This window comes from Physeter macrocephalus, chromosome 14, assembly GCF_002837175.3.
Source record: "Physeter macrocephalus isolate SW-GA chromosome 14, ASM283717v5, whole genome shotgun sequence".
NCBI lineage: Eukaryota > Metazoa > Chordata > Mammalia > Artiodactyla > Physeteridae > Physeter > Physeter macrocephalus.
In genome coordinates, this window is record NC_041227.1 from 47311300 (window position 1) to 47339266 (window position 27967).

The 27967-nt window shown below is 61.6% G+C and overlaps 2 protein-coding genes across 3 annotated transcripts; both read right to left on the reverse strand.

The window, feature by feature from the left end:
• Positions 1-9869: 9869 nt before the first annotated feature.
• Positions 9870-23899, reverse strand: PIGQ (phosphatidylinositol glycan anchor biosynthesis class Q). Of its 2 annotated transcripts, none has more exons than XM_024123651.3 (11): positions 23763-23899; positions 19616-20314; positions 17669-17800; positions 17407-17527; positions 15712-15838; positions 15251-15404; positions 15006-15117; positions 14311-14391; positions 13661-13775; positions 12082-12143; positions 9870-11250 (listed from the first exon to the last, which is right to left on the reverse strand). In XM_024123651.3, the coding sequence occupies exons 1-11, from the start codon at positions 23897-23899 to the stop codon at positions 11098-11100; spliced, it is 1893 nt and encodes a 630-aa protein (XP_023979419.2). In that variant the 3' UTR covers positions 9870-11097. The 2 variants fall into 2 exon arrangements, with proteins under 2 accessions (XP_023979419.2, XP_028355179.2); XM_028499378.2 differs by having other exon boundaries at positions 17407-17455; positions 23763-23869.
• A 1654-nt stretch (positions 23900-25553) lies between these two features.
• On the reverse strand, positions 25554-25955 carry NHLRC4 (NHL repeat containing 4). Its single transcript, XM_007130398.1, has one exon. It carries the CDS (start codon positions 25923-25925, stop codon positions 25554-25556), a length of 372 nt encoding a protein of 123 aa, XP_007130460.1. The 5' UTR covers positions 25926-25955.
• Positions 25956-27967: the final 2012 nt, after the last annotated feature.

Sequence of the window (27967 nt, forward strand, 5' to 3'; positions counted from 1 at the left end):
GCTGCCCACGCCTGCCACTGAAGCCTTCGCTGTCCTCTGCTCAAACTTAACAGCATGTGCCGAAAGCTGGGGAAAGGCTTTCTAAAACTGAAAATATTCTAGCTACACACTTAACTATTACCTGAAAATCTAGCAAAACCCATGCCTATCCAAATTACAAATCAACATAACTAGCATAATCCAAAGCAGGTACCAAAATCCGTCCCTCAAAGCCTGCCATCCTCTTGGGTAGGGTAGGTTGGTCTTTACACCACATGTAGCACGTGAGTACCTCCCACTAAGGGGCAGACTAGAGGAATCCCGCCAGGAGTGCAGATGGGTCTACGTGTGGCCCTATTTGGCATCCAGAAACTTCTCTGGAAACTGGTGGTTTGCTCTCCTGGTTAGTGGCTGACCCTGGGCACTCTTGGGGCTCTGCTCTGCTGGCACACCCAGGAGAGAGGCAGGCAGAGCAGGAGCACTGCAGTGAAGTTAGAACAAATGGGCCTTGGTGACTGGTCCCAGGCCCCAGAGCAGAGGGAGGGGCCCCAGGACCTGGGACAGAGATGCCAGGAGGGCAAGAAAGTGCAGGGAGCAAAGAAAGAGCTCAGCTTGGGATGCACTGAGGACAGGAAGCGCTGGAGGGGAGGATTGTGGTCATCAGAGAGAGGAGCCAGGCCCAGGCCCAGGGTGGAGGCGAGGGTAAGGGCCCAAGAGTGAGTGGTGAGAAGGGGTCACCCCCGCAACCACAGTGCCGGGCTCCTGGCAGCCAGACTCTAACTGGGGGAGCTCAGCACCCAGCTGCCCAGCGCTGCCTGAGCCTCGGTTCTTCACCTATAAAATGGGAGGATACTGGTGCCTCGTCCAGGGTGGTGGGGAGGAAAGGATGAGGAGTGCCTGGCACACATCACAATTGGGCCCACACCTCACCTCAGAACCTGGCACCTCACAGAGGAAAGGCAAACCCAAAAAAATCACCCAGAAAAATGGGTGAGATCCAGACATAGGCACCCAGGCAAGCACAGAGAAAGAGAAGGGACTGGGAGGGGTTGCGTGGTGGCCATCAGCACAGGGGTGCCACACCAGGCTGCTCTCTGCACCTCCCGTGTGCAGCTCTCAAGCTCACACTGGGGACAAAGCAGCGGAGAAAACACCAGGTGTACACAGTCCAGCACAAGAGTGTCTGAAGATGCAGTTTCCCTTAGATCTTCACTGAGGAGAGAAACCAACTTCCAGCCAGAGAAACACCTGGAACTGTCCAGGGACATGGTGACGCACTGGCACGCTGGCGCGCAGGCACACAGCATCACTGGGTCCCAGAAACAGAAACAGCCAGCAGGTCCCACAGGTTCAGGGCAGACCACCACGCTGGCCATGCTTTGCGCACACCCATCACAGTCACCTTGATCCTCCAGCCATCAGACCTCCTTCCTTCCTTCCCCCACGCCCTGGGCTCAAAGGAGGCGAGCTCCCACCAACACTGACCCCGAGGAGTGGACAGCGAGAATGGAGTTATGACCACTCTTTAGCCTTCCAGGACGTGGGCACATCAACCACGATGTGTTTTCCTGTAGGCCCCCAACCCTCCACATGAAGACTCTTGGGAACCAGGGTGTGGAGGCTGGAATTGCCTTAACTGAGGCTGTTCACTGCCCTCGGTAGAGTGGGAAGGGCCCAAGCATGGCAGCAGAACGCTTCCCGAGCTCCGGGGCGCACCCGGAATGCTGCCTCGGTGCCAACACTAGCCCGGCGCCCCAGGGGCCCACCAGCATGGAGCAAAGTCTGGCGCTGCGCTGGGGAGAAGCTGCTTCCAGAGCCTGGCCCTCCCTCCTGCCAGCTTCCACCATGCAGACTCCTGCTGCCCGTGCTCTGAGCCTAACTAGCCAGCGTTCGGCCCTCAGGAGCCTCGACGATGTCGCCGCCGCCGCCAAGTCCTGACGACGCCAAGTCCTGACATGGGCACAGACCCCTCCCCTCAGACCACTACTGGGTATTAAGAGAAAGGAAATCAGAGCTCCCGAGGGGAGCGAGCTGATGCCCTGACCGAAAGGACTGTCTAAGAGGGGACTCTCCTCACCGTTCTGGCAGACGGCCCTCCCGCTGGCCCAGGTCACTGTGAGTCCCTGCTGTCTCCACCACCTCAGGCAGGCCTCAGCCCTGCCTCGGTCAACGTGTCACAGGAAGTGCGGCAACACATCACTCCCCGACAGCGGGGACAGGAGGGTCCCCCTCTCCACCTGTGGCTGCGTGTCCCCGAACACTCGCTGCACCCGGCTGGAGGACCCTCGGAAGCAGAGATCACGTCCTGGGAAACCGCTGCCGCCCTGACGGAGCCCAGGCCCTCACGCTCTGCTGGACACACACCGCCAGCCTCCTGGGCGCCGGGCTCCGGGAAGCAACAGCACCTCTGAGGAGGCAACTCAAGCGCCCACCATCTGCATCTGGAGGAACACCTAGCAGTGGCGGCGAAGGGGCGGCTCAGGCCCGGAGACCTCCCGCTTTCCCTCCCGCCCCTAAAACGAACCCAGGGCCCTGCTTTCCCGGCCTTCGCTGGGGCTGGGAGAATGTGCTCGGGGAGGCGGCACAGCCCCCAGCAGGAAGGGTGCTCGGCCAGCCCAGGTAACCCCACGACCCTAACGAGTCCTAAAACGAAAGGGTGGGAAAGTAGCGTCCATACTCTCGGCCGCTACAGGCAAGCAGTTTAGCAAACAGCCGCCGCTCGCGGTGGTCAGGCGGGACCGACAACAGCCCAAGACACAAAGCCAAAAAGGGTGTGCAAAACGAGGACGCCAAGAAGCAGAATTCCTCAGGAAAGACAGCCCAGCCAGGAGCACGAAGGTCCTCGGGGAGGGAGGGCCCGTGAGCCTGGGAGGGGCCGCAGGGCAGGGGTACAGGCCACAAGGCCGCACTGGCCCCTTCAACCGCGGAAGCTGAGGGGAGCTCAGACAGGTACCAGTGACGGGTATTTGCTGTGTATTATGGCCACACGTCCAGAAATCTGGAAAGAACGTTTAATTCCGTCAGGAACGGGCATCTTCCTCCAGCACAAGGCACTGATGCTCTGAGCCCTGAACCAACGGCTTGCCTTTGAGTACACCCAGGTATGCACACCTGGTGCGGACCCGCGACCAAAGAAAAGCCCTTCTTCCTCTGGAGGCCCGCGGCCAAATCTCCGCCCCCAAAGACGCCGCGGGCCCCAGAGGGCCTCGGCGAGCTCGGGTCGCTGCTCCCCCGGCCCCCGCCCGGCCCCGGGCCGAGACCAGGCGGACGGCAGGTCGCCGGGCGGCGCCAGGTGCGCGCAGCGGCCCGCCGGCCGGCCTTACCATTACTGTAGGCGTACGGGGACTCGGCCGCGCCGTCCTGCAGGCTCTCCAGGATCTCACCCTTGCCCACGTCGCTATCGCCCACCAGGAGGAACTTGAGCAGGTAGTCGTAGCTCTTGACCGGGCTGCCCTGCGTCCCCATCGTCGCTCACGCGCGCGCGGGCCTCGCCCGCATGCCCACTGCGCCGCGGAGCCCGGCGGCGGACGCCTCCGACCGACCTGCGGGCGCCGACGCGGGTGAGCGGGGCCGGCGGACGGCGAGGCCGCCCCGCCCGCACCTGTTCCACCGCCCCCGCCTGGCCTCTTCTCGCTCAACCTCAGCGCCGCCGCCGCCGCCCCGCCGCTTCCCGCACGGCGCCGCGCAGACCCGCCGCTCCGCCCCGCCCCACGCGCCGCCATTGGCCGCCTGCCACCTCCCTTCCCGCGACCATTGGCCCTTGCCCACGTCCGTCAGCACTACTAGCGCCCCCAGCCCCCTCCCCGCTTCCCAGACTTCGCTGCGAGACCTCCGCTCGCCCCGCCCCGTCACCGCCCCGCCCCCACACTGTTGCCATAGGTCACCTATGGCCCCCTTCCCGCGGCCATTGGCCCGTGCGCACGTCCATCACAGATGCCCCGCCCCCACCGCTTCCCACGCAGCTCTGCAAAGCCTCAGGTTGCCCCGTCACATCGTCGCCCCGCCTCTCCTTCCAGTCGTCGCCATTGGCCCTTCGCCTCCCGCTTTCCCAGAAACAGTGGTCCGCCTGCACGTCCGTCACAGCACTACCGCCCCCGCCGCTTCCCGCAGAGCATCCCAGACACACCAGCAACCCTGCCCACTGCCCCCGCAACTCCTCGGCCCTCGCCCGCCCCCTCCCCTTCGCCATTGGCCACCGCTGCCTATCTTCTCAGAGCCACTGGGCCGTCCGCACGTCGATCACAGCCCTTTAAGCCCGCCCTGCTCACCCCGAGCTTCCCGCTCCCTTCCGAGACGCTCACCAATCAGGAACTTGGAACTCCAAGTTGTTTGCATACGCCCCCTTCCTTCCGCAGACGGAGCCGGATGGTGGCGGTCCCCGAGTAGAGGTGACGCGGCTGGGTCCAGCAATACTTAACCCCCTAGAAAGCTGTGGCTGCTGCTCCCACAGAGACCCCGGAGAGGACAGCGGGGCCCACTCGGAACAGCACTCTCGGAAGCTGCTGTCCCCGCGGCGGGGGCGCGGCGAGGGCGTGGCGGGATGAAGGTGACCAATCGGCGCTCGGAGTGGCCGGGGAGGCGGGACTTCCGTTCCCGCGTCGGGGCCGGGGCCGAGGGGGCGGTGGGGTGAGGTGGGGCGCAGGGGCCGGCGGGGTGACGCATGTGTGCTGGCGGGGGCGCAGGGTCCCCTGCGCGGCGGCTCTGCTCTGGCCCCTCGTCTGCCCCTCGCTTGGGCAGGGCCTGCAGGTGACAGCGGGGCTCCGAAGGCCCGACGCTGCGGAACGTCGGGGTCAGCGGGCTGGTGGTCCTCCAGCTCCAGAGACGACGGCAGCACCGGCTCTGAGCCTCCTACCCGGGGAAGAATCGGGGTCAGGCCGGGTGGGGGACCCAGGAGGGCCCAGGAAGAGGGTCAAGGCGTGAGGCTCTGAGGCTTGACCAGGGGGCCTCGAGGAGGAATTGACTTTGGGGTTGTTTACAGAATGGATGGGTTATGAAAAACGTATGAAGTCGTGCGAAGATAGAGTTTTACTCTGCAAGATGGAAAGTGAAGCAAAATAATACCCTTTTCACATATCAGATTGGCAGTGTCGCATGTGGGCCAGGATGTGGGGAACAGCTCTCTGGGAGGGAGGTTGAACAGCCTAATAATTCCGTATCCCATTGAGCCTGGAGAAATTCTCAGAAATGAGCTCAAAGAATTTCAGTGTGGCGCAGTGGTGATGGTGAAAGTAGTGAAGCCATCCGGAGCCCCCGATAGGGTGCCATTAAATCAACCAGGTTCACGCAGCCCCTTCGATGAACAAGGTAAGATGCAGGCAATACTGACCTGAGAAGACAAGTAAGCAAATGATAGTACAGTATATCCAGTGTAACTTCAACGATTATGCTTTAAAAACTTAATTCATTTCATTCTAGATTTACATATAGCGAAATGTAATGTATGCACAGGATAAAACCTGGAATGATGCTCACCAAATGGACAGCATAGTTTCCTTTGGGGTTGGAGGTGGAGAGTGATGTTCGCATCATTGATAACATTTTCACGAGAACATATTCACATATGACACGTAATTGACAACTAGTAACTCAAAAAGTTCAGCATAAAAGTACCATACAATGCAGCAATTCCTCTCCTAGAGGAATGAAAGTATACATTTACACAAAAACTTGTGCATGAATGTTCACAGCAGCATTACTCACAATAGCCAAAAGGTGGAAACAACCCAAACATCCATCAACAAATCAATGGATAAACAAAATGTGGCCTATCCACACAATGGATTTTCATCCATAAAAAGGAATAAAGTGCTGATACCTGCTACATTTCATTTATGTGAAACTTCCAGAATAGGCAAATCCACAGAAAGTATATTAGTGGTTGCCAGCGCCTGGGGGAGGGGGAAGTGGTGAGTAACTGCTTAATGGCTACCCTGTTTCCCTTTGGGGTGATGAAAATGTTCTAAAATTGGTGATGGTTATACTACTTGGTAAAGCTATTAAAAATCCTTGAATTGCACACTTGAAATGGGTGAATTTTATAATATGTAAAATATGCTTCAATGAAGCTGTTGAAAATAATAAATCAATCAAAAGGATATGTTGTCCAAGCTGAGCCACTAGACTCAGCTGGACGAGGCACTGAGGGTGCGTGCTAGGGAGAGGCCACGTGTGAGTTGGGGCTCCCTAAAAAGCAGATCTGTGCAGAGAGAACAAGCACGTCATCATAGTGACCAGGCCTCGAGGGCTGCACCAAGGACAGCTGGGCTGGCACATCTGTCCAGCAGGCGAGCAACAGGGCAGCAAGAACTCCTCCCAAGGGATCACTGAGCCTGGGCTGTGTCTCCAGCAGCAGGTGGTCTTCACAGAGAGCAGACCCCTGCATGGGCAGGGCACAACACCGAGTGACCACCCCCCGCACGCTGCAGATAACCCTCACTGGGTAGTGAGCCATGTGGACTCTGCTGTTTCACTTTGGTGGGGTGCCTGGGGAGGCTTCCTGAGGAGCTGGTCCCTCTGTTGGGTGGGCAGCAAGCACCTGGGCCTTTCTCACCTGCCTTCAGAGAGAGGCCCTCCTGGTATCCTCCTGGCCCTCTGGGACATTGAAGGGCAGAGGCTGGCCAGGGATGGGCAAGGCCACCTGCTCATTCGTAATCCAGAGTGGCCAAACCCTGGATGCTGGCTTACAGCACACACACGGCCCCCAGCGTGTACAGAAAGGGCACATGCACCCACAACACAGTGTTTACAGAAACAACAGCCAGTGGGTGGGGTCTTGTTAGCCTTCAGCTGGTGGGGGCGGGGAGCTGAGTCCCCACCACCTGCCACCCCCCAACCACGGCCAAGCCGGCCTCTCTGGCAGAGGTCACTACATCCAACCTGGAGCTCGCCTCAGCCTGGCTTTGCCTACTCCCTGCTTTGAAGTCACTGAGGCCCCTCTCTGGGGCTGGAAGCCATGTGGGGCTGACATGTCCTCGGTTTCTGAGGCTGCCCAGAAGGGATGGTGGGTGAGAAACTGTTATCATTACACTTTGCAGAGAATTTAAACCAAAAGCACCCTTCGTACATCAGGACTTCCCCCGAAGGAGCTCCAGCAGCTGTAGGCCCCGCTGCCTGGTTCTCCATCACCAGGGATGAAGTGAGGCCGGCTGGGTCCTTCCCAGCACAGCTTGTGCAGCAGGCGTGACCATCCTTAGAACCTGTCCACGGAGTCTGATCCTGGGAGCAAGACTCAGCAACCTCTGTCAGGTGCTTCCTGTCCTCCTGATTTACTGGTTTCCTGTGCTGCTCTGGTTCCCTCTGACCTCTGACCTCCCAACCTCAGAGCAGAAAGGCACCGCAGGAACCCACAGGGTCTGGGGCAGTGGGGCCCAGTCGAGGGAGGGATGGCTGGAGGGGTGCCATTCCCTGCTGTCCAGGAGGCCCTGTGGGTGGAGGAGCTGGCCTCCAACGTAGCTGCATGCCCTTCTGCAAGGACGCTCTGGGACCCACTAAGTGCCAGGCCTGGCCCAGGGGACCTTGGAGGAACCTCAGGCCAAGGACAAAGCAGCCCAGAACAGCCCTCCACTCGCAGGTCCTGGGTCAGCCCTGAGAGGCGCCCAGGTGTTGGGTGGTCGAGGGTAACTCTGGGTCCCTCTGGAGGCCCCAGAGGTGTCTGGTGAAGAGCCCTGACAGTCTCCCCTGCAGTTCCCACACCCACCGGCTCTGAGCGAGGATGGGGGCCAGGCCTCCAGACCCAGCCTCTGTCCAGGAGGGGAACAAACGAGTGGTCTGGGGTGTCTCCTTCCCTTCACTCCAGGATACCCAAAGCTGTCCACTCTGAGAAAGGCCTGGGGACCACCCATTGGGGCAAACAGACCTTGGCCCTGGTGCCCTAGGAGCTCTCACACAAGTGTCAGTTACTTGACCCCCAGTCCAGGCCTGCTGCCAGGAGAGGCCCCACTCAAGTTCTACAGGCAGAGGGCACGGAAAGCTGTGTGCACCCAGTAAGAATCAATGGTGGACACTGCCAGCTAGTGGGCCAGAGGGGGAGGAGGGATGGGACGGTCACGTGGTTGAAAATATCTCTGTACTAATCACTTGTTATGTAAAAGGGAGAGTAGCTTTGCAGAGGAGAACCTGGTGGGTCAGGTTGATGTCACTGGTTTGGGCGGACACGGTGTTCCTCCCAAGGCGATGCCCGAGAAGGACACAGTGGCATTTACATGTTCCCACTAAAAGCACAGGAGCTGAATCTCAGAATCATCAGACGAACCCCACATAGGGACAGGCTACCAAGTGACTGGCTGGATCTTTGAGGCCCCCAGTGCTGGGAAAGGCAGAGACGGGCTGTGGGGTGGTTGAGGACAAAGGGTCCTTGAGACTGGCGCCCAGGAGCACGGGAAGCGAGGTGGCCCCACCCATGCTCCTTGCCGTGCCCTGGTTACACAGGTCAGTCCTTGGCCTTACAAGATATACACTGGGCATCTTAGGAGCACAATTAGGGGCAACTGATGATCAGATGGTTTAGAAAAGTTAGAGAGAGCATGAGCACGAAAAAGCAGCTGTGGCAGAACATTAGCCCCGGGGAATTTGTTGAAGGTTGTGATGTGCTAGCTGTTTCTTTGAGTTGAAATCACATCAAAGTAAGTTTTCAGGGACAGGAGGGAGCTGGCGGGAGTGAACTATGTGGCTCAGACCACCTGCTTCAGCAGCTCACCGCCCCTCTCTGAGCTTGTCTCCACACTGGAAGAGCACGGGGCCCTTCTCTGTGGGTGGCCGTGAGGACCTGTCTGGGAGGTGGTGGCCCCAGCTGAAAGGGGAATCGTCCACTTTTCAGGTCAGCCTGAGAGCCAGCCTCCGAGAATTTGTAGGACAAGCCTCTGCCAGGTCAGCATGGCAGGGGTGGTCAGAGCCCTGGGTTGGGGATGAGGGGCCACAGATGAAGGCTGTCCCTAGGCAAGGGCTGTACGGGTCCAGGGACGACACACAGGATGGGAGCAGCCTAGGACATGCAGGTGGCATGTCTTGGTGGCTGCTAGTGGCTGGAGTGACCACTGTTCCCTCAGCCAGCTCTGGTGCCAGGCCTGGGCTGGCCCTCGGGAGATGGGCAGGCAGCCCTGCACCTGGCACGAGAGTGACAGCTGCCAGAAAAGGCCTGGAACACAGCCACCACTGCCCAGCAGGCTGGGCGGAGCAGGGGAGAGAATTCAGCGGGAGGTGAGGCAGGCCCCACGGGCCATCTCCATGTCTTGGCATCTGGTGACTGGGAAGGTGGCCCCAGAAATGCAGGTGATGGAGGCTCTTCTCAGCAGGCTCTGGGGTGCGGTCCTGCCCACCAGGAGCCATGTGGGGCCCTCTGCTGACCCTCAGTGGTGATGCAGGCCTGGCAGTTGCTGAGTGACCTCTTTGGGCTCCAACCCCTCGCCTCCATAGCCAGTACAGCAGGCACAGAGGAAGCCACCTGAGGGTCCCTGGAGGCTGCAGGTCAGGCAGAGTCCATCAGGGAGAGCCCCTTCCTGTGCGGAGTCCACAGGTTTCAAGTGGTGACATATATATTTCAGAGCTCACCCCTGCTCCCAGAGAGGTCTGCACCCCTGCCCCCAGCCCTGCCCTGGGAGCTCCTCATGCCACGGCAAGGCCAAAACTGGAAAGCAAGTGGCCCTGGGTCCATCCATCCACACGAGGACATCTTCAAGAGGCCAGAGCCTACGTACACACGCACCAGACCTGCAAAGAGGCCTGCTCTGGGGGACAGGGAGCCCAGTGCCCCGCAGCTTGGCAACAAACAGGAAACAGACATGGTAGTCATCTCAAGACAAACAGTGGGGGCCAGCTGTCCCGCCACCCCAGGAGAAGGGGCACCTCCTCAGACCCACTGCCCACGTGGTGATGGGAAGGCAGAGTGGCACACTCCAAATATGTGGGAGGCTTTATTGTCCCAGCAGAAAAGACAGAGCCAGTACCCCTCCTGCCCGACCCTGGGCTGGTGGGGACTCCCCCAGGCCCCCTCCCACTGTGGCCGACAGCCAAGGAGCGTGGGTGGCAGAAGTGGACAGTCCCAAGTGCCTGGGATGGACAGCGCTGCCCCACCGCCTACAGCATGAACATCTCCAACTCCACGATGACACACCATATGTGACGCCACCGGCATCTTGAGGCTTCCTCCCCCTGGGGATTCTGGGGCTCACACCCACACTCAGATTCTGCCTGCGGCCAGCAGGCAGATGCAGCCTGAGTGCTAGGACCCCTCCCTGGGGGCTGCAGGAGCATCTGTCCAGGAGAAGCCAGTAAGCGAGATGGAAGATTTGCAGGGGTACAGGGCAGGAACGGGGCAGCCGGGTGCGTGGGTCTCTGCTGACAGCTCCAGGCACCCCATGTGGCCTGGCTTCACACAGGGACACCCAAAGCCCTGAGGGCAGCTCCTCCTGCAGAGCAGTCTCTCCAGGAGCATCAACAAGTAAGCCCTGTGCGAATCAGGGCATGAGGGGCGCTGCTGCCCAGCTTCCTGGAGCTGCTGGACTGCACTGGGGGTCAGCAGTGGCTTGGATCCCCCAGACTGGCTGGCTGTGGCTCCACTGAGACAGCTGGAAGGCACTGGGGACCCAGGAGGGCATCCCCCAGAGAAGGAGATGCTTGGGGGCCAGAGTCTCAAGGACACTTGAGTGCACCCTGGGAAGGATCCCCTCCACCTCATGACAGGGTGGGGCGCCAGTGAGCAGCCAGAAAGACCTGCCAGCCCACCCCACTGGGAACGGGCATGGTGGGCAGAGGCAGGGCTCTGCACTCCCTCCTAGGATCTGGGTATAGACTGGGGTGTGGGGGGCAGGACGGGGCTCCTGGATAGGCCTGGGGGGCTGGTGTACACCAGGTTTACCGTGCCATCACAACAGGTCAGCAGGGGGTTCCCGAGGCAAATGTGCTGGTGCTGGAGCGTGGGCCGCTGGCCTGGCTGGCCGTTCCCGCATCCTCCTGCTCACTACTCCCACAACCTCAGAGTCAGGAGGAGATGCGACGGGCAGGGCCCCAGCAGGGCCTGCAGAGGCCCCAGACAACCAGGGGCAGGAAGGCAAAGAGAAGGACCACGTGCTACCCTGACACCTGGCAGGAGGTGGTGCTGGGCCGGCTGGTGGCCAGGGTCCTTCAGTCCTGCTTGTCCCCTCTCTGCCTCCAGGGGTAGATGAGCTCCCCGAAGAACAGCTTGCGGCACAGGGAACCCCAGGAGTGCTGGGGGTGGCAACCACAGGTGGGGAGGCGGTAGGTGTGCATCACACGACTGTAGGGCAGGGGGTTTATCTGGAAGCACAAGGGCAGTGGTCAGCCGGGACACAGCCCCCAACTCCCTGGGAGTCCAGCTCTCTAGGCCCGGCAGGCCTTCGTGGGGGGTCCCCGGGCTGGACAACCGTGGGGCAGGGCCAGCTCTGTGCCAGATGCGCTCTTGCCTGGGGTACATGGGGGTCAGGGTGAGCGGCTTGGGAGGCAGGCTTGGGCCACGGTCAGGCGTGCTCCGCTGTGGTCCGGCTGCGGGGTGCCGACCCCTCCATTCCAGGACTCACTCAGCTCCCTGGAGCCTCCTCAAGTGGGACTCAGGACACCCCCGAGAAAACCACACAGGGCCCGGCTGCCTCAGCATCTGACCTCTCCCCTCAGACCAACCCGACACCTGCATCCAGCAACACCGGCACCTGGCCTGCTCCCTCCCGAAAGACAGGCCCCAGACTGCTTAAGATAAAGGAGCGCAACGGAGTAGGCCTCAGGTGTGTCCTGAGTCCTTTGCCAAGTCTCTGCTATTCTGCCTGGAAGGAGAGCCTGGGGGCCCAGGGCACGAGACAGGGATGCAGGCCCAGCAGGCAGGTGCCCTGGGTGGCTGAGGGTGTCTGGCACAGCATAGGGGACCCCATACATGGGCCCTGCTGGGGGAGGTTCCAGGCACAGAGGATCATGGTGCCCAGAGGCCTTGGGGGTGGGCGAGCCTCCCCCGGGCCCCACCCTTCAGCTCTGCTGGGCCCTCCTGCCTGCATCTCACCCAGGCCCGTGAGGCCCACACCCAGGGCGGCACAGAACATGCCTCAGAACATGGGCGGCCTCATGGCGGGCAATAGCATGAGGGATGCGTGGAGGCCTCACCTGCATCAGGAGGCGGAGGGGCCTGCCAGTCTCGTGCTCCAGGACTCGGAACTTCACACCGGCTGTAAGGAGAGCAAGGTCCCCGTGAGAGAGGGTGGCCCTCCAGGGCCCCGCAGGCCGCCCCCACCAGCGCTCCTGCTCCAAGCGGCACTCCGAGGGCTACAGGCTGCCCGGGCAGCAGCTCGCCTCTCCAGCCTGTCCTTCCCATCTGCCTCCTTGAGCTGCAGCCTGGCCCTCATCAGGGCCTCCTGCAGAACTGCATTGAGACCAAAGCTGCGGGTCTGGCAGGCGGGGAAGAGCCGGCAGGTTGTGCTGCTTTCTGAGTTCGAAGGGGGTTTTCCCAGAGTGGACGAGGCACTTGCTGGGTGGTGGGCACCCTGCTGGCATCTCAGTGCCTTCCAACTGCTGTGTGCACGGCTGACTCAAGGACCCACCACACTCTGGCCTGCAGTGTGGGCTCTCAAGCCTGGGGATTCCCAAGGTGGAAGGTTCTTGAAAGGAGAAACAGGAGCTAATTATCAATTGATGAAGAGGCCCCAAGGCAAACTCGGTAGAGAGAAGAGGCAGCATCTGTGGCCTTTTATGTGAAGTTAAAAGGACTCTGCTCTAGCCGTGAGCTGAGGGCTGGGAGAGGAAGGTGCCGGGTCCAGGCTCTCCATCTGCCTGCTTCCAGGCGTGCTGAAGTGTGGGTGGGGGCTGGGGGACCAGGGAGCATGGGCAGCACTACACATGGGCCCCTGTCCTAGGCCACCTGGGGGTCTGTGGAGAACGTGGCTTGGAAAGAGGGTTTGAGGACATCCAGCGGGCAGACTCAAGGCCCAAAGCCCAGGGAACATGCACATTCATGTCTTCTGACTCGGAACTGGCTGGGAGCAGCAGCCGTGAACTCTGGCGTGCGGCCGAGCTGCCGGTTGCAAACCAGTCCAGGGCCTCCTGGGCATGCTGGTCAGCTCCGGGGCTGTGCCAGCAACTCCCGAAGCTTCCTGTTATGTTCAAAGCCCCTGAACCGGATGAGCCAACCCACAACTCAGTGACCAGTTGGGTCAGGCCTCCCTAGGCCTGCAGTGGGGACGGCCTCCCATCAGGGGCATCTGGCCAACCCGTGGCTGGTGTCAGCATGCAAACAGGGGCATCGCCTGCAGAGTGTATGGCAGGAGCAGCTGGGCTGGTGCGTGTTGTCCCCGCAGGTGGTGGCCTGCCGGGGGCGGGGCGGGAGGCACGCCTGTCACACAGCTCTGGCCAGCCCGGCGTCCTCCACCCTGGCCGGTCCCCTCCAGGAGGAGGGGCACCAGCAGGCACACGCAGCTCCACACAACCACACGAGATACGTCTTTTCTGAGCCACTTTCAGGCACCACCTACAGGACTACTGCAGACAGACCTCAGAGCAAACGTCCACGCTCGTCACAGGGGAGGCTGAGGCGGCAGGAGGGCTGCCTGTGAGGCCTCTGAACCTGAGGGCGGGGGGCCTCTCCCTCCAGCTCACGCCCCGAGACCAGACTCTTGTCCTCCCTGCTCACCCCACACACTGCCGCATCCAGGGCCCACAGGTGCACCGCCTAGCCAGCACGCAGACCTACCTGCAAGCCTGTAGGGCCGGCAGAGCCGGAGGCCGAGTGAGTACAGTGGCAGGGAGTTGATGAGGTCCACAAGCAGATGGATCAGGCCCTGCACAGTGACCACCAGGAGCCGGAGCTGCATCACAGACAGTGCTCAGGGTCTCTGACCTAGGACTGTGGCCACAGCCACACTGCATGCCCCTGAGCAGAACAGCCTGACAGGTCCCAAAAGGATGGCAGGGACCCCGCGCTGAACACAGGGAGGCAGGGAAGCCACAGGCTGGAGCGGTCTGCCCTGCTGCCAGGTCAGAGGAGGTGGTGCTCCAACCCAGGGAAACATGCCACTGGGCCCTCAGCCCAGCCACCTGGGGGCCACTCCCCTCCTGCTGTCTGCGCTCGCCTCCCCCATACCACGGGAGACCCCTGCCCTCCGTGAACCCAGCAGCGTGTCCCAGAGCAGTAGTGGGTGGTGTCCCCCCGGGGTGGGACCCCTGCCTGTTCCAGGACCAGCACACACTGCCCAGAGTCCAGAACAGCCACATCTCATGTGGCCGGCAGGGATGGACGACCTGCCCACAGCTGCTGGCAGTCACCATTCCAAGCACTGTGGGCTAGGTCCACTGGCCGGGTGACATGCCCAGCACCCCCATGGTACACAGCACTTGGCTCACCAGGGTGAACACCAAGTAGTACAGGGCCGTGGTGGGCAGAAGGAAGACCAGGACGGTGAACAGCAAGGTCCCGATGAACAGCTACAGGGAGAAAGGACGCCAGCATAAGCAAAAGCCCCGTGCTGGGCAACAGCCCTGCCAGCCCTGGGCACACCCCTGATACCCATCCCACCAAATCCGTCCTGTAACTGAGCAGAGATGGAACGCCTGCCGGCTTCCTGAGACCACTTGGAAAAGCCCACTCAGGACAGCTCTCTCCAGTACTGGTAGGGACGCCTGCCTCCAGACCCGGTGACACGTGGGCTGACAGGGGTTGGGGAGACCAGCTGACAGGGTCTACAGCCCGTACACCAAAGACAGGAGGGTGGCGAAAATTAGGCAGCAAAAAACATGCCCTGGAAGGCAGCACTCAGGGTCCCTGTGTCAGGTCTGAGCAAGCTAATGGGACTAGCCAGAGCCAAGCCCCGTGCGAGGTCACCTTAAGCGCCTGCAGCCCTGCGGCCTCCCAAGAGCAGGGTCCATCCCCACCTGGGCAAGGTTCTGCCCTGTCTGAGGTCCCGCATACACCCTACCCCTCGCAGCTCCCCGCACACCCCGGAGCCCTGCAGAACAGGAATGAGGCTGCCCCTTGTGGTGCCTGAGCAGCTGCACCGGCCCATCCGAAGGGGCAGCTGGACTGGAGCTGGAGCCGGTACCTCATCCAGGTCATAGGAGCAGGAGTCCACGCGCTGGCGCAGAACATTCCACTTCTTCCCTCGGAACAGGCGCCAGAGTGAGGACAGGCCATGGATCTTCAGGCAGTATAGCCTGCAGGACGTGGTACCATCAGAGCTGGGCTGGTGACCCCATGCCCACCCGGCCCCGGAAGGCTGTCTGTGGTGCCCAGGGCTCGGGGGGCTGCACTGGGTCAGCCCGCAGGGGTGGGGGGGTGCATACCCACCTGGCGCCATAGACATAGAAGCAGTAGATGTGGAAAGTGAGGAGGGCTATGATGTCTGAGAGGATGGACAGGGCGACCGTCAGGCCCAGGCAGGCTGAGAGGCCCACGTGCCACAGGATGCGCTCAATGAAGGGGGACATGAGGTGGATGTAGCCTGGTGGGATGGGGGTCAGCCTTGAGGGGGGAGCCCAGGGAGGTCCTGGTCCCCCCAAATCCACCATGAGGATGGCTGCCCCAAGCTTCTGGAAACTGTGAGTGGCCAGCACAGCATAGCAAGGCTCCACACACGGGATGCTGGGTCAACAGGAAGCAGAGACCAAGGGGACAGGGCCTGGCTGGGCCCCGCTGCCCCCCCTCAGCCAGGGTCTACGTCCCTGGGGGCACGGGCTTCAGGAGCCAAGGTGCGGGTCAGTGGGGCTGGGTGAAACCCCAAGGCGGCCCGCCTGACCGCTGGCACTCACTGATCCACAGGTGGATGTGGTACAGGAAGAAGCGGCCCAGCACCTGGTCCAGCGCCCGGTTCATCTTGAGCCCAGCGGGTGCGCCCATCAGCCACTGTAGCAGATGCTGGAGCTCCTCAGCCACGTGCTGCGAGGACACATGAGGGCCACACCGTCCATCAACTGGCCCCACCCCGCTTACCCATCTGGGTGACCCTGAGTGAGAGTGAGGGGGTCAAGCCCATCAGGGGCCCCCGTAGCAGGAGGGCGGGGTGGAGGTGGGTGCTGGAGGGTCCCACAGAGGGAAGAACAATGTCAAGTGAGGACCAGAGATAACACAGGGACCCTCACAAGCAAGCAGGGAGGCTGACTACTGTCCTGGCCGCCCCAGGAGGAAAGCTGTGCCAGCCCTGGGAGGCAGGCCTGCAGGACTCCTGGCCTCATCACCAACACTGAGGCCACAGGACCGACATCCCTGCCCCACAGTCTGCCACCTCCCTCCCACGTACCAATGCAGGCCTTTCCCAACCCTGGGTGAAGGCCTCTGCCGTGTCAGGAGCAGTGAGAAGGGGAACAGAATGTTCTTTATAAATAGACCTTATTTAATATTTAAAGGATAAGAGCTTGGCGGCAAGAAGAGGCTTTCATTTTTAAATTAAATATTTATATTTCTGAGCAATTTTGCAAAAGGGAGGCCTAGGATGAAGCTGGCCAAAAGGCAGAGCATGGATGAGCAGGGCGAAGCAGCCAAGCTCCCTCCCCAGCCCCTGGGTCCTCCCTCCTCCCTCCTGGGCCAGGCCTCCCTGAGAAGCTATGGGACTCTTGGCCTGTAGGGGCTCCTGCCTGCAGGGTCCTGGCCTGGCCACAAGCAGGCCCAGTGTACACTTGTGCCTGGACGCTGATGACAGCAGGCAGTGGCTGAGCCCACAAGGACCTCGCAGCCAGGCCGCAGCGGCTCTACCACACCCAGGGCCAGGAGCCCCACAGAGGCCTGGGCAGAGGGGGTGGGGCGGTGGGGCACTGAGGGACCAGAGGGGCTGCCCTAGGCAAGAAGACAATCTCCCAACAGAAGTGACAGGGCCTCCGAAGGAGGCAGAGAAGACGAAGGCTCGGAGCGGAGCCAGCACGGACAGACAGTGGGAGGATGACTGTGGAAGGGAGAGGAGGCTGGGGCGGCGCCCAGGCCCTGGGAACGGCGCACAGACTGTGCAGGGTAAGTTCAGGAGCACAGCCGATGAGCTGGTGCCTCTGGCTCTCAGCATGGGGGCTGCAGAACTGGTGCAGGGAGCAGGGTGGGAGGCTGAGCTCGACCACACAGACACCGGGACGCACACAAGGTCTCTGTGATGCTGACTGTGCAGAGCGCCCAGGCTGAAAGTGAGCCACCCCGAAGAGCCAGGAGAGCAGAAATGGTCATGCACGGTGGGGAGGCAATGGGGTCGCCATGACACTGAGCCTGGCAGGGAGGTGGCTCCCCCTAAAAGTCTCCAACACAAGGGGGCTCCAGTCAGGCCACCTGCAGGAAGAGGCCAGGAGCTGGAGGGCCCGGGTCTACACAGCCCCACCTATTCTGTAAGACACAGCAGCTCCTAGGGGACTTGTCTGGGGTCAGGGGTGAGCTGCTCTGGCTGGCTGAGGGGCCTCTGCTGCCCCCAGGAAGGGTCCTGCCCCCCAACCCTGGGAAACAGGTGTTCAAGTACACCTCAACCAACTCACGTCAGCCACAGGGATGAGGGCATCAGCCAGCTGCCCGATGAGGTCCTTCCTGTGGAGCCAGGACAGCAGCATGAGGCCAAGGGCCACATCCAGGAGCACAGAGACAAACATGTTGGCCTTCCTGGAAGGAGGGGTCCAACAGGAGCGAGTGGTGAGGGTGGCGTGGCCGAAAAGGGTCAGCTTGGGCAGGCCTGCTGTGGGGAAGGGGCTGGGCCCGTGGCGCGTCTGGCTACTGTGGAGGAGACCAGGGCAGGCCCCGCACCTCATCAGCTGGGCGGGGTTCTTAGCCTTCCGGGTGCTGAAGATGAGTGTGAGCTGCTCCAGCCGGTGCCTGAGCTGCTCGCACGTGGAGAGTTTGCTCCAGATGAAGGACAGTGGCCACAGCTTGAACACCCTACGGAGGAGGGGAGAAGGATGGGCCTCCGGGTCCTCTGGGGTTCTTCTGCCCGCCAGGGAGGGAGGGCCATCTCACCCGTGGCCAATATCCCTCAACGTGCAGAGAGGAAGGGCCCTGGTCGCCCCAAATACCAGAAGCCACACTCCTGAACTCAGCGGGGCGGGGACATGGGGGGAGGACCCAGGTGGGCAGCCCAGCGGGGGTTGCGGTTGCTCACAACCATCAACTGGGAACGCAAGGTGCTGACTCCAGGCACTGAAGCCGAGTGCCTGCCGGACGGGTGTCCATGTCAAGGGTTTCAGCTGACCTGACTGCTCAACGAGACTGATCTCTCACGCAGCAAAGAAAGCACCAGACACTTCACAGACATGCAGGAATTGAGGGGAGATGTTCTCAAGCAAAGGTGGAGAAAGCGTTCAATGGCAACTCAGAGTCTGGCTCCCACCCAGAGCCCCACTGCCGGCAGGAGGGACCTAAAGGGCTCGTGCAAAGTGCAGAGCCGCCAGATGACCACGCTCAGGCCCTCGGGAGGAAGGAGGTCTTGACCTTGAAGGTTTGAAGCTTCTGTCCTCAGCCAAGCCACTCTGACCCAATTCCAAGAGTGAAGTGTGGTGCACACTGCACCCCCCGTTCCAGTCCAGTGGAAGGCAGCCTCGCACATGGGCTGCAGAGACCCCCATGCAGGATCTCCTCAAGGTTCAGACCAGCCCTGGGCAGCACATGCACCTGCCCTGGGCAGCAACAGCCATGCCCCACATGGACGTCACAGGGCTCCTGACCTCCGCCAACAGCCAGCACCTGCCTACCTAAGGGGCAGATCGGGATTCGGGGCACTCGAGCAGTTCATAACCTTTCTTGCACTCTTTGAGAGCTGACAAAAGGAACTTCTCTTCCCAAAGTTGCACCCAGCAGATACACTTTCACACGATTCATTCCAAGGGGCTGTGAAGCTCTGAAACCCACCACTCAGGTCAGGATACCCAGCAACCCCCACAGCCCAAGGTGGTGTGCACACATAGCTGCTGGGGTCTCTCTGCAGGGACAGGCCCAAGCGCTCCCAGAGCCCTGGTGAGCCGGCAAGGCCAGTCCCCAAACCTGACAGCCGAACCCCTGGACCTGAGGATGCAGCACAGTTGTCCTGTACCAGGTGGTGCCACCAGGGAGGTGGCTTCTCACAGAGAGAGGGTCCTGTGGCTAACTCGCCAGAACACCCGTGTGCTGCCCCAGCATCCTCAGGGCCCCCGGGGGCTTTTACAAATCCCTCGACCAGGCCCACAGCCAGGAGTGTTCCAGTAATTCTAGAGAGTGGTCCAGGCTGGGGACCATGCCCCCAGCCCCACAGACAGCGAGTGGATGCTGTCCCACAGCCTCCCAGGGCTGCCTCTCCTGCGAGGCCGGTGCCAGGGAAGCAGGTGGGCCTGTGGGTCTGCAGGAGGACAAGCAACTCCCCAGCAAGGCAAACAGTGGCCCCTGCACGGCAACAACCCGGGTCTGTTCATCATCTAATTCTCCTTTCAGGGGCCTGAGCTGTCTGAGGGTCACCATGTATCCCTACTCAGTGTGTCCCACGCAACCACAGGGGCTTCCAGGAAGCCTAGCTTTGCCACAGGAGCGAGGGGCACCAGAACAGAAACCACCACTAGGGTGTCCTCTGAGCTACAGTGCGGAGGGAGCGTGGGATGAGAGCCGGGGTGCAGGGGGCAGCCGTGAGCCTCAGAAGGGACATCCGGGCCTCCATGACCCCTGCACACCAAGGGGTGGGCCTAGGCCTCAGGGGCCCGACTCTCCCTCGCCTGGCCCAGGGGCACCTACCGACAGGCGCTGGCAGCCGAGACGAGAGACAGCAGGCAGGCCAGAAGCAGGCAGACAGGCCCTGCTGCCCACTTGGCCAGCTCCACGAGGATGCTGGCCTCCACGCCCTCCGACTGCCAGTGGCTCAGCCGCACGGGGCCCTCATCGAACCGGTCACTTTGGAAGAGTGCCTCACTACGTGCCACTGTGTCAAAGACAGCAGCCAGGCCCCCCGCGCTGGCTGTGGTGTCCCCAGCCTGGCGGTCGGGCAGGGCCGCGGGTGGGTGCAGTTGGGACAGCAGCACCTTGCGCTGGTCATAGAAGATAAGCATGACCTGGTCCTCGCCGGAGGCGGCAGGGGAGGCGGGCCCCTGCCAGCGGGTGGCCTTGCAGCTCCAGGACTTGCTGCCTCTCTCCCGGCATAGCTGGAACCAGGGCTTGTGGGAGAAGATGGCGCCCAGGCCCTCCAGGAAGTGGCCCAGGCTCTCCTCCGGCTCTTGCCGGCGGTGGCACCAGGTGCCCAGCACAGTCACGCCCACCTGACTGGCTTGCTGCACCTGGGCCAGGAGCTCCTTGACCTGGATGGGGATGAAGGGAAAGTGCACCACAGCCAGGACCACGGCACTGCTCTGCTCCGGGACCCACCGTCCAACCAGGAGGCCACTGTCCGCCGAGGCACAGCACGTGGGGAAGTAGGCCTTGAGCACCATGCCGGGGCCGCTGGAAGAGAGGAGGGGCTCAGTTCAGAGCTGCTGCCGGTGCCACTGTGCCCCGAGGACCCGGGGTGGCTGGCGGTGCCGGGGCTGCAGGTCCTGGCCAACAGGTGGCCCTGACAGACACATCCACGTGGCCACTGGGCCCACAGGTGGGGGCAACCCAGCTTTGGGTCTGGTCACGAGGCTGGCAGGGGGGCCCAGCTGTCCATCTCTGCCCCTGGCTGCTGTGAGTACAGGCCCAAGCCACTCCCATCCCTACCCTGAGGCAGGGCAACGCTTCCCCACTCCAGACACAGGCAGGCTGATACAGGTGAGGTCACGTGACCTGCTCAGCACCACTCACAGGCTGTGCTGGGGTGAGCACAAGGGTTTAATTTTTGTTTTTAGGGAACTGATTAGTTTTTGATGTGTAGCACATGGAAAAATCTACAATCTCATTAACAATTAAAGTAATTTAAATTAAAAATCTAACAAACCTTGATTTACTTACTAAGCTAGCAAGAAAAAAGATGAACATTTAAACAAATTGCCACTGAGCTGAGGGAAATCAGACGCGTCCACACTGCTGGCAGCTGTGGGCATTGGTACAGGTGCCCCAGAAGATGCCTGGGGACATGCCTGGTGCCAAAGCCCACCTCCCTTCCCAGTGAGCCCCCTGGGAGCCCTGGTGCTCAGGGAACAGGTTCAGCTCCATGGGGCTTCTGCTTCTACCCCAACCCTCCAGCCTGCGGCTGTGCCCATCCTTCCCTGGGAGCCCCATCGTCTTGTCACAGCTGAGCACCTCCTTCAGGACTACCTATTCCGCCAACCAGGTAGTGTTCTAGAAATGGGGGTGGGAGAAATTCTCCAGCCCTGGAGAATGGCTGAGGGGACACCAGCCTTCCCAGGACCTCTGAGCAGCAAGGACATCCCCGAGCAGCTGCGATTCCTGAATCCTGCGGGACTGTGAGCCCTGCCTTGCACAGGAGTCAGCTCACTGAGGATGTGAATTCTCAGTAAGCACCTCAATTCCCACCTGAGCCCTCCTAGACAGAGCCTGACGGGCAGGAGATTCACCTTGGTGAGGGTTCACCTTGGAGCTCGCCGTTTCCTAGACACTAACGACCCCGCTGTGTCAGCACAAAGGGCAGAGCAGCTGCCCTGAGCTAAGACCCCCAAGTTGGAGCTACACCTGAGGGAGGGACACAGGCCTCAGACTGAGCCTGGCCCTCCAGGCCCCAGTGCTCAACAGGCCCTTGGAGAGAGGGGGACAGAAAGGGACACACATGTTGGGGAGGTGCGACATTGAGGGAGCCCTTTCCTGAGGGTCGGGGGGCTCTGGGAGGGGCCTCAAATGCCCAGGGCTTAAGAGGCAACTGGTAGGACTTCCATGGTGGTGCAGTGGTTAAGAATCCGCCTGCCAATGCAGGGGACACAGGTTCAAGCCCTGGTCTGGGAAGATCCCACATGCCGCGGAGCAGCTAGGCCCGTGTGCCACAACTACTGAAGCCCGCGCGCCTAGAGCCCATGCTCTGCAACAAGAGACGCCACCGCAATGAGAAGCCCATACACCGCAACGAAGAGTAGCCCCCACTCGCTGCAACTAGAGAAAGTCCGCCCACAGCAACGAAGACCCAACGTAGCCAAAAAATTAATTAATTAATTAAAAAAAAAAAAAGGCAACTGGTGAAGCTGCTTTCCTACCCTGCAGTCCAGAGCGGGGCTGAAGGGGCGAGGCTTCTCTCACCTGTGGGTTTTGACTGAAAAGCGTCCCTCTGAGTCCAGCAGCAGCTGGACTCCCAAATGCCCCGCCCCCCTAGAGACCAGAGAGGGCAGGCAACATGGGTGTCAGCAGGGGAAAGCCTGGAGCCCAAAGGCAGCCCCTGGTCTAAGTTCCTATGACCATCAGCAAGGGCATCAAGGACCACCTTGTCTTCCTGACACTTCTGCACGGGCATCGTGAGAGGCACAGAGCAATTCTGCCTGTGAGGATCCCAGTACATCTCACTTGGTGACCACCATAGGGGACCAGCCAACATGGTCCAAGCCTCTCAGCACCAGCCTGTCGGGACCCACCAGCTCAGCCAAATGACACAATCACACCCTGCTCAGGGACTCCTTTCACAGGAGCTAAGAAAAACTGCCCAGAGCTACTGTCAGAAAATAAACACAACTGGCCTAACAGTGAGCAGATGCTCTGGGCGAAGCTGGTTACACGGTGGGTTCGCTTTCAGAAAATTCACTGAGCTGTACACATACGATCTGTGCGCTTTCTTTGTGTGTTTTATGCTTCATCTACAAAGTTTACCTTAAAGAAAAAAAAAAAGCTCCTCATGTCTGGGGAAGAGCGGAGGGCAGAGGTTGGTGTTCCCATCTGCAGGGTAGTGAGAGAGAACTCTCAAATCATGGGGTAAGTTCCCATCCCCACCCCTTCCTCAGCCTCTGGGAGTGACCAACACAAAGAAGTCTGCTCAGATCAGAGAGCCAGGAAAAGATGAAAGAGGAGGCAATCGATAGCAGAGGTGCAGATGGGAGAAAGCGGGGCAGTAACGCACGGCCGTGTGCATCTTTAAAGACTGTGATAAAAAACAAGGGCACAGGCCTGGGAAAGCTGCCTCTGTTATGAATGACACGTGGTTCCCTGTAACCCAGCCCATTCCAGACCAGTCAGGCCATGCAGTCACTAGAACGACCCTCCCCGCACAACCTGAACTCAACCATCTACCTTGTGAAGTGGACATCCTGTCAACCTCCACAAGAACTGATTCAGTGCAAAAGCCCAGTTAATGACTGGCCAGGGACATCTCACTGGCTAAAACCGTCCTCTGCAGAGCCTCCTGGTCACTGCTCCTCAGTAGCTCACAAGAATTCATTGTTACTCCATGTGTTTGTGTTTAAAAAACAACAAGCATTCAGTAAAGAATGCTCTTCCCCTCTCTCATTCCAGAAAAACAGACACAAATCTAGGGCTCTGGTTTTTGCCCTGTACTGCAGTCAGGAACAACTGTAAAGCTCTGACAGCCAGTTCCATTGACCATGAATGCCCTTCCAAAGGGTCCACAGAGGGACCCGGGCTGGGGTGGGCCAGAAGGAACCGGCCGGCTGCCCTTCACCCCACAGGGCGGGGGTCTAGACTCCCCTCCAGGGCATCCACGCGGCCCGGCCACAAACCCGGGGCTGGGCGGGCGGGCTCCTGCAGGGGCTGGCGGGTCCTCACTGCCCTCCCAATTCTCAGGCCCACCCTGGCCGGCGGCCGGCGGCGTCCCCATTTTACAGGTGAGGAAATAGAGGCTCCGAGAGGCAAAAGGCCTGCGCCGCCTCCGGGAGGAGGCTCCGGAGACCCTCGGGCTCCCGGGCCGGCTCCCGGGCCTGCTCCCACGGCCGCCGCGGCAAGAGTCGGGGCCCACAGCCCGGCGGGGGCGGCTCCCCAAGGTCGCGCCGCAAGGACGCCGGCCCGCCCCCCGATTGCTCACCGGCTGCTCCCCGGGTCCGCGCCCTCAGCTGGCGGGGTCGGGATGGGGTCGGGGACCGCGTCGGGCGGGCCCGGGCGGTCAACAGCGCTCGCGGCCCCCAGCCCCGCCTCGGCGGTGCCGCGGGACACGAGCCCCATTTCCGTCCGCTCCCGGCGTTGCCGCGCGACGGTCCGCCCCCAAAGGCGCCCGGGCTGCCCGCCGGCCCTCGCCCGAGCGTTCCGCGCACGCAACGTTCCGGTCCCCGGAGCCGGTGGCCCGTGCGCGCAGTGCCCTTGTCCCTCCTGCGTCCTTGTCCTCCCCATGCCCTGTGCACAACGTCCTTGTCCCCCATGTCCTTGTCCCCCTCGAAGCATCTTTGTTCCCCCTCCAGTCTACCCACAGTGTCCCCAACACCCCTGCCTTCCAGTTCCCCACCTTCCCACAGCCACCAAACCTCCCCCATGCCTGGTTTCTTCGTCTGAGGGATCCAGTAGACCTGACATTTGAGGGTCTCATACCTCACCTTGTCTCCACCATCCCAGGGTGAAAGGACCCCCAGGCCCTGGGTGGGGTCCCAGAAGAAGCTGCCACCTCAGCCCCAGACTGGCCCCTTTGCACCCCAGTCCCTGCAGAGGCCAAGTGAGCTACGAAGGTTGGAGGGCCAGCCCAGGGTCTGAAGCCATCTGATCTGATGGTCAGGAGGCGTCCCTGGCCCCTCCTGTTCCAGGGGACAATATCCCCAGCACCAGCAGCAACTACTAAAGTTTACGGAGCACCTGCCCCACACACTTCCTTACACTGACCCACTTAATACTGCCCCACCTTTGCAGGGGCTGGGACATATCGAGGGGACCTTGTCAGGCAATGGCCTAAACCACAGACCCCTGAGACCATCCCCTCACCAGCCCCCAGGGGCAGGACTAGGCACTGGCCCTTTCCCCTGAAGACCACCCACTGGAACTAGGAGCCTGGCTGGGCCCCTGACTCAGAGTAACCACACACACCCCCTACCCCTTCCGGCCTCATTTTCCTGCTATTTTTAAGCAGCAGGAGTCTGTCCTCACAGGAGGTCTCTTCTGCACTTGACCACTGCCCGGAACTCTCCCAGCAACCCCACCCATGAGCTTGGAGCTGTTTGATCCTCATTTGCAGTGGAGAAAATGAAGGCTCAGACAGTCTCACATGGGAGAAGTGGACCAGGGGCATGGAGTCTTCCAACCCAGCCATGTGTCACCCCAGGGCACCTCCAGGGGGGGCCCCTCCTCTGCTCCCCTCTTACCTCAGCTGGGCCCAGAGAAGCTTCGGGAGGCTTGGCACCTGGGGCACCTCTGAAAATGGTGGACAGTGCAGGGCCGCGCCCCTGCCCAGGCTGCCCAGCCCAGCCCAGCCCAGCCCAGCCCTGCCCGCCCAGCCACACCCTCCCTGCCTGCTTCTGTCTGATTAGGAGGCTGGGGCTGGGGCACCTGGTGGGAGATCCTGCCTGGGTAAGTGCTGGTAGCTGGTCCAACACACTGAAGATCTCCAGGCTTCAGCTGCCAGCCCCAAAGCGCAGGCCTCTTGGGCCTTGGAGGCTGGGAGGCAGCTGATCCAGGCTGCCGACCAAGTCTGAATCCTCTCCAGGAGGAAGACAGGAGGCCAGGCCCGGGCCCGACAGCAGTGTTCAGGAGTGTCAGCAAATGTACAAGGTCAGGAAGGCATGGCCAGCAGCCCTGGAGGACCGTGCAAACCCTGAACATTCCTCCCGTCGTGGTCCAAACTCTGGGGGCTGGACCCACGCACAGTGAGGGGCTGCTCCCGTTCAAGCCCACTGGATCAGGCCAATTCCAAGTAGGACTGGTACACTTTGATGTAGCCGTCCTCTGTGTCCGCCACCATGAGCTGGCCCTGGGGCGCACAGGCCACACCCAGGAGCCACCTCAGCCCCTCGGACACCAGGCAGATGGGCGACCTGGCCCGGGGGAACAGGGTCACCTGGCGCCGCTGCTCGTCCGCCACAATGACACTGCCCGCTGCGTCGGTGCACACGCCTGCCAGGCTGCCAAAGTGGTGCCCAGTCAGGTCCCCCAGGGAGCACAGGGGCCGGCGGGCACTGCCAAACAGCCACACATCCCCGAACTCCTTGCTCACAGCCAGGCCCCCATCGGGCCCCAGGCCCACCCAGCAGGGGCCCTCCAGGCCCAGCATGGAGGCGGGGGCCAGTGGCTCCAAGGCAGGGCCCAGTGTGAAGCTGTGCACAGCCCCAGGCACGTAGTCTGTCACCAAGAGGCGGTCAAGGGTGTCCACAGCTAGCCCCCGGGGGGCCAAGAAGGTGCCCACTGTCACCCAGCGGTCTTGAGGGGCTTGGACGGTGTGCTGCAGCACACGGACAGCCCTGTGGACCAGGTCACTGATCACCACGAGCCCAGCAGCTGTCACAGCCACGTCCTCCGGCACGAAGGCCCTGGCCCCTGGCACAGGGCAGGGCAGGTGGCAGATGGAGTGTCCCTAGAAGTCCAGCACGTGGATGCAGGGTGCAGTCCCAGCCGTCAGGAAGAGCAGGCCATCTGGGGAGCAGTGCAGGCCCCAGGGCCCTCCCCTGCAGGAACTGGGATCCACCCAAGCAGCCGGGGCCGCCACGAGTGAGCAGGGTCTCCAGGCAGGTCCAGCGTGAGGCGCGGTCCCTGGGACGCGGCTGACCCGCTGGTGGGGGAGGCCCAGGAGCCAGTGGGTGGGCAAGCAGTGCAGGCCCCAGGGCCCCCCCTGGGGGGGCCCCAGGGCCCTCCCCTGCAGGAACTGGGATCCACCCAAGCAGCCGGGGCCGCCACGAGTGAGCAGGGTCTCCAGGCAGGTCCAGCGTGAGGCGCGGTCCCTGGGACGCGGCTGACCCGCTGGTGGGGGAGGCCCAGGAGCCAGTGGGTGGGCAGGCATCACAGCCTTAGCCTCTCTGAGCCAGTCCTCCAACTGGGCCAAGTTTGGGGCTGCAAGAGAAACAACACCCCACCATGTGCCAAGCAGTGCGACGGTGGTCCCCCTGCACGCTTCCCGGCGGTGCGGGTTCCTCCTGTTTTACAGATTTGACCCTGTTCCACCAGGTCCCGACTGCCAGCCGTGCCTCTGGGCCCTATTTTCCCAGATGTCGTCCCAGAACACAATTCTGGAAGACACATGACCCAGGAGGGCTGCCGTGGGTTTTGTTCTGAGGCCGGAATGAGCTCAGGGGCGTCTAGGTGTCCGAGGTTGTGAGAGGGGTGACAGATGAGCAGTGTTTCGCAAATGCCCCTGCCCATAGAACCTTTCCTCCAGGCACGGAAAGTGGTCTTTGTTGGGGGGAGCCCAAGCAAGCCCCTGCCCATTGCCCCACACAGCCCTTGGAGACTTCTAACTCCTGAGGGGTGAAGCAGGGGTCCTTTCCTAGGCCTCTCTGGCTGTGGGGAGGGGTCTTCTGCCTGGGGGGCTCACGCTCTGTTGTTGGAAACCAGAGCCTGAGGGGGTGGGAGGAGCCACCTGGCAGAGGAGGGGGGCAGGGGGGCAGGGAGGCAGAGCTCTGGCTGGGCCACCTTTGAGCAGCACCCAAGGAAGCTCTAAGGAGTCCAATCATTCAGCTGCTGACCCCACCAGGTACCTTCCAGTGCTGCCACATTCCTGCCTCGGGGCCTTTGCTCTGGCCTCTGGGACATTCTTCATGCTGCCCCTGCACGGCTGGTTGCACTCATGGTCCTCTCGGCCCACCCTCCCCAGGGGGCCCAGGGCCTCCACCACCTGCTGTCTCAGGAGACAGCACCGCCTCCGTCCTCCAGCAGGACCGAAAGCTCAGGACCTGGGGGAAGGGGCTGTGCCCCCGACCTGCTGGCTGGGTCACTCACCAGAGTCCGGGGCGGGGGGCCTCCAGGGGCTGCATCTTGCACCCCCCCACAGACTAGACAGGTTGGGTCCTGTCTCTCTGATCCTGTTTCTGCACCTGTGAAGCTGGGGTCATGCACTGCCAGCAGGGTCAGGCTTATGTCTGTCCATTGGGTGATGAGAAGTCAGGGTGCGGTAGCCAGGTAGGGGTGCTAATGGGAGGCCAAGTTGGGGTGGGTCTCCCTCAGACTCAGGACCTGGGGATTCTCCAGACACCGCCTGACTCAGCCCGCAGTCCCTCCAGGAAGCCCCTGGAAGGTGGGGGTCAGCCGTGTCTGTGACCCACAGCACACTCCCTACCTGACCGCCTGCACCCCAGCTCTGGACACTGCGGAGGGGCGGGCGGC

Excerpts from the sequence above, each read along its gene's own strand:
- NHLRC4 (XM_007130398.1), bottom strand. The coding sequence starts at position 25,925 with ATGCTGGGCCTGGAGGGCCCCTGCTGGGTGGGCCTGGGGCCCGATGGG.
- PIGQ (XM_024123651.3), bottom strand. The coding sequence starts at position 23,899 with ATGGGGCTCGTGTCCCGCGGCACCGCCGAGGCGGGGCTGGGGGCCGCG. Across the intron at positions 17,528-17,668 it reads AACCCCGCCCAGCTGATGAG|GAAGGCCAACATGTTTGTCT; the intron begins GTGCGGGGCCTG and ends CCCTCCTTCCAG. Across the intron at positions 13,776-14,310 it reads ACTACTTGGTGTTCACCCTG|CTCCGGCTCCTGGTGGTCAC; the intron begins GTGAGCCAAGTG and ends TCTGTGATGCAG.